General features: G+C 38.3%; 1 protein-coding gene across 2 annotated transcripts in view; it reads right to left on the reverse strand.

Annotated features, from left to right (window-relative positions):
- gpat2 (glycerol-3-phosphate acyltransferase 2, mitochondrial) overlaps positions 1 to 10,386 on the reverse strand; it is a 280,683-nt gene that overhangs the window by 74,969 nt on the left and 195,328 nt on the right. For both annotated transcript variants that reach the window (XM_061928930.1, XM_061928929.1), the window contains 2 exons: positions 7,742 to 7,875; positions 2,883 to 2,982 (listed from right to left, as the gene is read on the reverse strand). In XM_061928930.1, coding sequence (XP_061784914.1) covers positions 2,883 to 2,982; positions 7,742 to 7,875 — 234 coding nt within the window. The remainder of the gene's footprint in view (positions 1 to 2,882; positions 2,983 to 7,741; positions 7,876 to 10,386) is intronic.

Here is a 10,386-nt window from a genome sequence, read left to right on the forward strand (position 1 = left end):
GTACAAAGAGAGCCAAATGTTTTTTGAGGCGCTACTTTAAAGGCCTACTGAAACCCACTACTACCGACCACGCAGTCTGATAGTTTATATATCAATGATGAAATCTTAACATTGCAACACATGCCAATACGGCCGGGTTAGCTTACTAAAGTGCAATTTTAAATTTCGTGCGAAATATCCTGCTGAAAACGTCTCGATATGATGACGTCAGCGCGTGACGTCACGGATTGTGGAGGACATTTTGGGACAGCATGGTGGCCAGCTATTAAGTCGTCTGTTTTCATCGCAAAATTGCACAGTATTGTGGACATCTGTGTTGGTGAATATTTTGCAATTTGTTCAATGAACAATGGAGACAGCAAAGAAGAAAGCTGTAGGTGGGAAGTGGTGTATTGCGGCCGACTTCAGCAACACAAACAGCCGGTGTTTCATTGTTTACATTCCCGGAAGATGACAGTCAAGCTTTACCATAGGCCTGTGGAGAACTGGGACAACAGAGACTCTTACCAGGAGGACTTTGAGTTGGATGCGCAGACGCGGTACCGTGAGTACGCATGCAGCTGCGGCTTCCAAACATTTGATCGCTTGCCCGTACGTGCGTGCCGCTATGTGCATGTCACGTACGTAACTTTGGGGACTTTGGGGAAATATATGTGCTGTATGAACTTTGGGGAGGTGAACGGTACTTTGGGCTGTGGGATTGAGTGTGTTGTGCAGGTGTTTGAGTTGTATTGGCGGGTTATATGGACGGGAGAGGGGAGGTGTTTGTTATGCGGGATTAATTTGTGGCATATTAAATATAAGCCTGGTTGTGTTGTGGCTAATAGAGTATATATATGTCTTGTGTTTATTTACTGTTTTAGTCATTCCCAGCTGAATATCAGGTCCCACCCGCCTCTCACAGCATCTTCCCACTGCCCTCTAGTCCTTCACTCTCACTTTCCTCATCCACAAATCTTTCACCCTCGCTCAAATTAATGGGGAAATCGTCGCTTTCTCGGTCCGAATCGCTCTCGCTGCTGGTGGCCATGATTGTAAACAATGTGCAGATGTGAGGAGCTCCACAACCTGTGACGTCACGCTACTCGTCTGCTACCTCCGGTACAGACAAGGCTTTACTATCAGCGACCAAAAGTTGCGAACTTTATCGTCGATGTTCTCTACTAAATCCTTTCAGCAAAAAGATGGCAATATCGCGAAATGATCAAGTATGACACATAGAATGGACCTGCTATCCCCGTTTAAATAAGAAAATCGCATTTCAGTAGGCCTTTAAGAACCACTGCCATGTGTTGATGGGACTCATTCAAAGAGCGTAAAGCTCATCTTCGCAAACGCCTTCCTCTTTGCGCGTTCACGTCAATCAAGTGGTGCCTCAATTCTCTTGGAAGGGCTAAGTGCCAAGAGGTGTATAGCCTTTTAAATCAAGTGTGGTGCTGACCACACTTGGAGTGTTAAGAGAAGAAGACTGAGCAGAAAGCATATAAGTCAATGTAAGTAATTAAAAGCATTATTGATTTAATGACAGTCTATGTATATATTGCCACGTTTTAAATGTTTTTATTTAAAAATCGCTCGTCAATTGAAACTGGCAAACTCTAAATAGTACACTATGATGCCATAAGACCAGCAGCAAAGGGACTTCACTATAATTTACTACATGAATGAAGGATTAGACAGCCATCTCCTTTCAAAATTTACATTAGCCATTATTAGAATGCCTTTTTTTATTTTAAAATCGCTCGACACATAACTTTGAAAAGCTAATGATGGTGTCAGATGGGACGGTGTAGTAACTACACAGCAGCATAAAGCAGTTGGAGCCAAAGCAGAAGAATGAAAGAGTCACAGGTTGCAGACCCCTGGTCTAGAAAGTCCTCACAGCAGGGAGTAATGAGCATGAAAGGCCTGCCCAGCATTTCTAAAGAACACATTAGGCAAACGACAAGTTAAAGCCTTAAGGGAAGGAAGAAAAGTTTTGAGTTTGGGGCAGCTGAGGGACAAGAAGTCATAATGCAGGAGGCGAACTGGATAAGCAGAGTAGATATAAAAGGCACTTGGGAGTGCTATACAACAAAAGGAATATCAAATTACATTAGTGAAGCTGCAAAACTGGAGCGCAGTTAATAAACAAAAAGTCTATTAACATTAAAATACAACAAATAAACAATCCAATATGTATACCGTACTCAGGTAAATGCTCAATAAGGAAAACAAATTGCACGCTGGGTCTTCTCATATAGAACCATATAGCTTTGTAGATTGATGGCCAACTAATTGTTTTTATTAAGCTGTATCACGATATACTAACCTAAGCCAGTTATGCCTTCGAATGTAACAAATCCATATACAAACTGACAAAAGTATTAAGGGCGTCTGTGCTGGACACAAAAAGAGGAAGGAAATATGAGCATGAGGACTGGAAGAAAGTATTGCGGGTTGAAAGGGAAGGAACTAATGAATAGCGACTACGTTTATGAGATGGCTTTTATTCTGATTGAGGAGCCGACTGTGGAAAGATGAAAAGAACAACTGCACACTAAAAGATAAATTACAACTGAAGGCCAGGTATCTGTGCTTAGCCAGCAATTTTATATCATCACCAATATGGAGATACTTTCCACGAGCAAAATACATTAGCATCATAATATTCTGATTCATAACCCAGACCTTCATTTCCATTCACTTGTGAACAGGCCGTTGGTATGGTTCAAGACACGCAGCTAATGAGTAACTGCTCCAATTGTTAAGCTGGAATGGATTGTATGGCCAGAGTGGTGAGTCAGAGGGAAGACAGAATAAGTAGAAGACGACCAAGCGGAAAATGAAACAAATTAGGAGAAAAGCTCATCACTGAAAAAAGAAGAACGTGCCAGACTTACACAGGTCATGATAGGCGAGTATAATCTGTCCATCTCGGCATCCTGCTCAGTCGCTGCAGATGGTGGCAAGAGGATCACACCAATTTTCTGAAGGATCCATCTAAAGGATTGACACAATCATCTCTTATTGGTCATTTCACACATGGCATTACGATGAGCCATCAATATTAGGGATTGGCATAATAAACAATTTGTCAATTAAGTCAGTATTTTTCAACCTTTTTTGAGCCAAGGCACATTTTTTCCATTGAAAAAATGCGTAGGCACACCACCAGCAGAAAACATAAAAAAATGAAACTCAGTAGCCGATATTGACAGTAAAAAGTCTTTCTCGCAATTGTTGGATATGAATTTAAACCATAACCAACCATGTATCACTATAGCTCTTGTCTCAAAGTAGGTGTACTGTCACAACCTGTCACATCACGCCGTAACTTATTTTGATTTTTTTGCTGTTTTCCTGTGTGTAGTGTTTCAGTTCTTGTCTTGCGCTCCTATTTTGGTGGCTTTTTCTCTTTTTTTGGTATTTTCCTGTAGCAGTTTCATGTCTTCCTTTGAGCAATATTTCCCGCATATACTTTGTTTGAGCTATCAAGAATATTTCAGTTGTTTTTGTGGGGACATTGTTGATTGTCATGTCATGTTGGGATGTACATTGTGGACGCCGTCTTTGCTCCACAGTAAGTCTTTGCTGTCGTCCAGCATTCTGTTTTTTTCCCTTTGTAGTCGGTTCAGTTTTAGTTTCGTTCTGCATAGCCTTCCCTAAGCTTCAATGCCTTTTCTTAGGGGCACTCACCTTTTGTTTATTTTTGGTTTAAGCATTAGACACCTTTTTACTTGCACACTGCCTACCGCTGTTTCCGACATCTACAAAGCAATTAGCTACCTGCTGCCACCTACTGATATGAAAGAGTATTACACGGTTACTCAGCTGAGCTCTAGACAGCACTGACACTCAACAACAACACATAATTTGCAGACAATAATTACCAATTTGCAAAAATATTTTTAACCCAAATAGGTGACATTAGATAATCTCCCACGGCACACCAGACTGTATCTCACGGCACAGTGGTTGAAAAACAATTAAGTAATTCTGTCTAATGCCTGGCACTGATTGTTGATCAATTGTGTCTTAAAGCATCCAAGGCACTTCTTATCAGGACCAGCAACAATACTATTGATTTACTCTCAACTTGCAGCGATGGGCAAGCTACTTGGAAAATGGAGTACGGTAAGCTACGCTACAAGTTACTCTCGATTAAATGTCGCTAAGCTATAGGGGAAGCTATCCCCGGAGAATTGTAGCAAGCTACACTACAAGCGACACAGCAAAAGTAGCTTGCTACATCAAAGCTACATTTAACGGCATTTATAGCAATGGGCTCACATGTATAATATCAATGTTTATGTAACAGAGTGTACAAAAAGGGTCCATCACTATATGTCATTTAGCTGGGGACACCCTACAACTCTCTTTAGGGGTCCCTGCAACCCACTGTATGTATTTATTTAGTTTGCCTTTTCATTGGCCCTCCCCTATAATATTATTTATTTTCTCTACCTACAGTAAAACAACTATCTCTAATATATAACTTGACAAAAAAAACAATGACTTGTGGGTTGTTTGGGAACAGTTGGTAAAGGTTATGTGCAGTAAAACTTTTCATGAACTCAACTCACCTAAAGAGGTGTTCCTAAACTTGTGTTCCATGTCTTATATGAAGAGAGCAGTTATCATTATAGTTTACAGAGTATACAACTTAAAACTGTGGTTTTGGGCATTGTTTTCTCTAAACGCATACATTTGTCTAAATATGGCCAAGGTCATGCATTATTATCGGTTTCCTGCACGTCATCTTTGTCACTAAAGGAAAACTCTAATCTTTGCAAGAGAATCAACCTGCCATTTTTAATTTTTTTTTGTTTTTTTTTGAGTCGTCAGCTTGAAGCGTCCCTCTGTCTCTGACCCCCTCGTTGTCATGTGACATGAGTGCGTGACCGTTATGATTTTGCTTACTAGTTTCGATGACCAGCCTTCTCTTGACCTCCTTTGCACAACCAAAATTATTCCGTACATTAGTCACGCCAGGTTATAAAGCGCACTTTCGAGTTTTGAGAAAATGAAAGGATTTTAAGTGCGCCTTATAGTACGAAAAATATTGTACATTAAATATTGATTTATGTTCATATCAATTACAGAAAAAGTGTTGGAATTAATGAACCGTACTGTGAGATGCAGCAGTGCGCATGGAAGTTTCTAATAACATGCTAAATTAGTAAGTTGTTTTTGTTATGTGGCAATTGAGCCCCAATGACTACATTTGCCTTGGGACCCCAATAATGCCCCTAATCAGACCATCATCTACTATGACAGAGCGGTGATTTCAAATGGAATATAAACATATTTTATAAAATATATTGTGGCCCTAGTGTGTGGATGTGAGTGTGAATGTTGTCTGTCTATCTGTGTTGGCCCTGCGATGAGGTGGCGACTTGTCCAGGGTGTACCCCGCCTTCCGCCCGATTGTAGCTGAGATAGGCTCCAGCGCCCCCCGCCACCCCAAAGGGAATAAGCGGTAGAAAATGGATGGGATGGATGGATATTGTAAATAAGAAGACATGGTGTGGAAAAACAACTCACTGAGTTGAAATCATTTGCTGACAGTTTGGTACCCCTCAGTTACAAAATCTAATCTGCGCCCCTGATATAATGCTCAGCAGCAAGAACGACAGATATAAAAACAATGGAGGGAGGAAAGAGATGGGCATTTTCTAGCTGGAAATACTGCCATTATTTTTTAGTTTTTGTCTGCTAAAGATAATACTAAGGTTTGTGTAAAACGCTGTACAAGCGAAAACATGTAACTAATAAAGTAACATAGTTAATTTTTAAATACAGCAATCAGTAATGTAACTAAGTTACTTTTTAAAGCAGTAATCAGATGACTTTTTCATAGTAACTATGGCAACATGTAGCCCAATATGAATGCAGGTCAATAGGAAACAGGGGCGGGAGAGAGTATGATGCTTCAGCATGGTATGAATCTAGTGTTAATATAATTCAAACAAACAATGCTTCAAACCCATAGTTATTCAAGGAAATGAAGTGTGTGTTTTGATGGATATCATTTTTTAGTACACTTCTACGGAGGTTAATTTGTGTCTTTATTATGAAAGCTTTTTTTTGACACTGAATTTATGTGACTGAATTTTTTGCATTTAAAATTTTGTGAACAAATTTGTTTTTTTTACATCAAATTATGCTGACAATTTCATTGAAAAAAAATCAATGTTTTAAAATTCAGTGTATAAAAATTCAGTGTAGAAGAAATCAATGCTGAAAAATTCAGTGTTGAAAAATGTGCTGCTTTAAAAAGCAAGACTCAGTTGCGGTATATTAGGACTGAAGCAATCGATCCTGTCTCAGAAGCAGCCAATGAAGTGTCATATTTGAAGTCACATTGACTCGGGTCTTGCAAGACAGCATAAAAAAGCAGTCAACTGTGCTACCTGGGCATAGACAACATAATTAACATTTCAATGCGGCCCACTGAATATTTTCAAACTATAGAAATGATTTCAATGGTTTGAATCTTCATTTTCGCGTGACATACGGTTTTTAGGTGTTATGATATGCAGCTCAACTGACTGTGATACACAATATGGCCATTAGATAGTGCTGGATATTGATGGAGGGAGGAATACATGTTTACAAGACAAAGTTTGGTCATTAATAGATGAACAACACACTACGGTGACCATAGGAACAGTGGTATTATAACGAATAAGTGGATGGTTTTTATTATTTTTCGCCGTGTTTGTTGCATTTTGGTCGCCTTTGCTTGATTATAAAAGATGTCGATCAAGGAGGTGGTCTGCAGTAGTAGTATTGTAAATGTATTTTAAATATTCAGTGTTTTATTGTTCATAGTTAATATTGTTAATCCCACATTCTGTATGTGCATGTACATTCAAATGTCTTTTTTAGTAAAAAACAGAGCAGACCATCTCAAAAACGGAATTAACTTTAGTTTTTTACTGAATTATATGACAGTCAGAATGTACATAAAAATATACAATGTGGGATTTACAATCTAAACTATGAACAATAAAAAAACGGATATTGAGAATTGGCGTTGCGCTCCTGCAGATCACCTCCTTGATTAACATCCTTTATAATCGAGCAAGAGCAACAGAGATGCAACAAACATGGCAAAACAAACACAACGGTAAAAAACATCCACATATTCGATACAATATCACTGTTCTGCAGAACTTTGCTGTAGAATTCTGCCTGCGTCTGACACTCGCTACGGCTTTTTTGCTCTATAAACAAGCCCTGCCCACTCTGTCCCACTCTGTTTGTTCCCAGAGCTTTGTCACACAAAATTGTAGATTCTAACCATTGGAATCATTTTTATAGTTTAAACAAAATATCCAGCGGGCCGCATTGAAGTGTTTATTGTGTTGTATTATGCCCAGGTAGCCAAGTTAACTGTCTTTTTATGCTGTTTTGCAAAACCCGTGACACGGGACTTCAAACTTGACAACTCATTGGCTGGATCTGAAACAGGATTGATTGCTTTGGTCTTAATTTACTGAAAGAGATTCTTGCATTTTGGAGCAGCAAATTTTTCCACACTGAATTTTTATACACTGATTTTTTTTACAATTAATTTTTATACAGTGAATTTTAAAACACTGAATTTATTTTAAATAAAATTGTTAGCATAATTTGATGTACAAAAATTAAGTTCGCAAAATTCAAACGCAAAAAATTCAGTTACATAAATTTAGTGTAAAAGAAAAAGCTTTCATAATAAAGCCAAAACAATTAACCTCCATACACTTCGTACCTTAAGAAGGAGTTGTTGATACGGACTGGAAAAATTGTGTACGGGACTCTCAGGTTGTTACAAAAGAGAGCCAGAGAAAGGAGAGTGCTGTCCATGATGCTCTGACGCACGTACACGTAGACCAGCAGTGATCCCTGAATTGCAAAACACAAGAATAATTACAATTATTCACATGGTGGTTTAATTGTAGTTGCTGCAGAAGTATATGGCTGAGTGAACGTTAGAGAGCTGGTAAATATTTTAGGGCCAAATACAATAAAATGTTTTCACAATGACTTATTACTCTGCTTATTGTACTTGGATACATAAATATATATATATATATATATATATATATATATATATATATATATATATATATATATATATATATATATATATATATGTATGTGTGGGGAAAAAAATCACAAGACTATTTCATCTCTACAGGCCTGTTTCATGAGGGGGGTACCCTCAATCGTCAGGAGATTTTAATGGGAGCATTCGCATAAAATCTCCTGACGATTGAGGGTACCCCCCTCATGAAACAGGCCTGTAGAGATGAAATAGTCTTGTGATTTTTTTCCCCACACATACATATATTGCGCTCTACTACGGTATCGAGCACTATTTTTTTGGATAACCTTATTAAGACATATATATATATATATATATATATATATATATATATATATACATATATATATATATATATAAAAAACTCATTTTTGTACTGTCGTATGCATTGATATGATCACTGTACGGTATATGGGTTACGGTAAAATATATATATATTGTATGATCAAAATGAATTGCATGATTATTGTAAGTGTATACATACACATACATACACGGTATATACATTCACACACACATACATACATACACACACAGATACATACACACATATACATATACACACACATACTACATATATAAATATATACATATACCTGTACATGTGTATATATATATATATATATATATATATATGTATATATATATATATATATATATATATATACATACATATATACACACACATGTACATATACACACACATATATATAGGCTGTCAACATTAATGCGTGAACGCATGTGATAATAACAATGTATCGCCTAATCATAAATGGATAAAGATCAATCATTGTTTCTTTTGATCGCCAGAAAGTGGTGCACATTGCACAGGCAGTGAGCTCTGAGCCCTTCAAGACAAACGCCGACAGAACTTTTGATAAAACTGAGGTAATTAGTTAGTATTGGAGCGACAAACTTTCTTATCTTTGGCACACATCAAGTTTAAAATCGCATCTTGAATCAAAACATGAGCTGAACATGAATGCTACATGAACAGCAAACAGAGGACAACAAACGATGCTGGCGGCAGTTTACCCGCGTTAACCACACATAAGTGTTGCCCACTTGGCTACTTTGTCACAAAATCTGGCGACTTTCCAGTCCTCTTGGCGACTTTTTTTTGTAAACAACTACTAGCGACATGTCTAGTGACTTTTTCCCAGTGTCATTGGAGATTTTTTTGTGTCTTGGAGACACGGACACGCAGAGGTACTGTCTTCAGCGAACAGTGACGGGTGCGGCTCTGAGCCTCTCCCCCGTTCTAAAGCACTAACGGCAGTCAGTTCGAGCTGCTGCTGCGCCAGCAAAGTGGAGACCCTCACAGGGAAGGAAGTGCAGCGGTTCGCGCATGTGTAAATCATTGGCAGTTTTATGGTGAAGTGAAGTGTTAATGAATTTAAATAGCGTTTTTCTCTAGTGACTCAAAGCGCTTTACATAGTGGAACCCAATATCCAAGTAACATTTAAACCAGTGTGGGTGGCACTGGGAGCAGGTGGGCAAAGTGTCTTGCCCAAGGACACAACGGCAGAGACCAGGATGGCGAAGGCAGAAATCGAACCTGGAAGCCTCAAGTTGCTGGCACGGCCACTCTACCAACCAAGCTATGCCGCCCCCTGTTGGTGCCCCCATGGTGCGATCCATTCTGTACATCTGTACCTAGTTTGCTATATTATTGCAAATGTGCACTTAATTCTTACTATACTTACTGTCACCAAGTTTGGAGCAAATCAAATGACTTGCAGTTCAGTAAAATATTTAAAAAAAAACATTCTGTATGACATTCTGACTACCAAAATGCATTTGTATCCAAATATTGAGGTATTTTCTTCAGCAAATCTTATTTATGCAAGCAACTAATAACCAGTGATTAACCATGGTTAATAATTACTTGATAGCCATAATATACACACATATATACAAACGTAATATGGTATGCTATTTATTGTCAAGCACAAATACAACAGAATTAAATTTTCACCACAAACCCGTTCAAGATTAGACAAACAAACATTGTACAATGAACAGAAAAGGAACAGCCACTTACAGCGCCCAGTAAAATGTGGGAAAAAAGGTAGACGTTGGGGTAGGATGAGTGAAATAAAGTCTCCTCCTCCTATTGAGAGGGCCAAGTCTGGAGTGAGAAAAAAACTCCATAGCAAAGCACATATACATACCGTATTTTCCGCACTATTAGCCGCACCTAAAAACCACAAATTTACTCAAAAGCTGACAGTGCGGCTTTTAACCCGGTGCGCTTTATATATGGATTAATATTACGATTCATTTTCATAAAGTTTCGATCTCGCAA

Source organism: Nerophis lumbriciformis, linkage group LG33 (assembly GCF_033978685.3).
Source record: "Nerophis lumbriciformis linkage group LG33, RoL_Nlum_v2.1, whole genome shotgun sequence".
Taxonomy (NCBI): Eukaryota; Metazoa; Chordata; class Actinopteri; order Syngnathiformes; family Syngnathidae; genus Nerophis; species Nerophis lumbriciformis.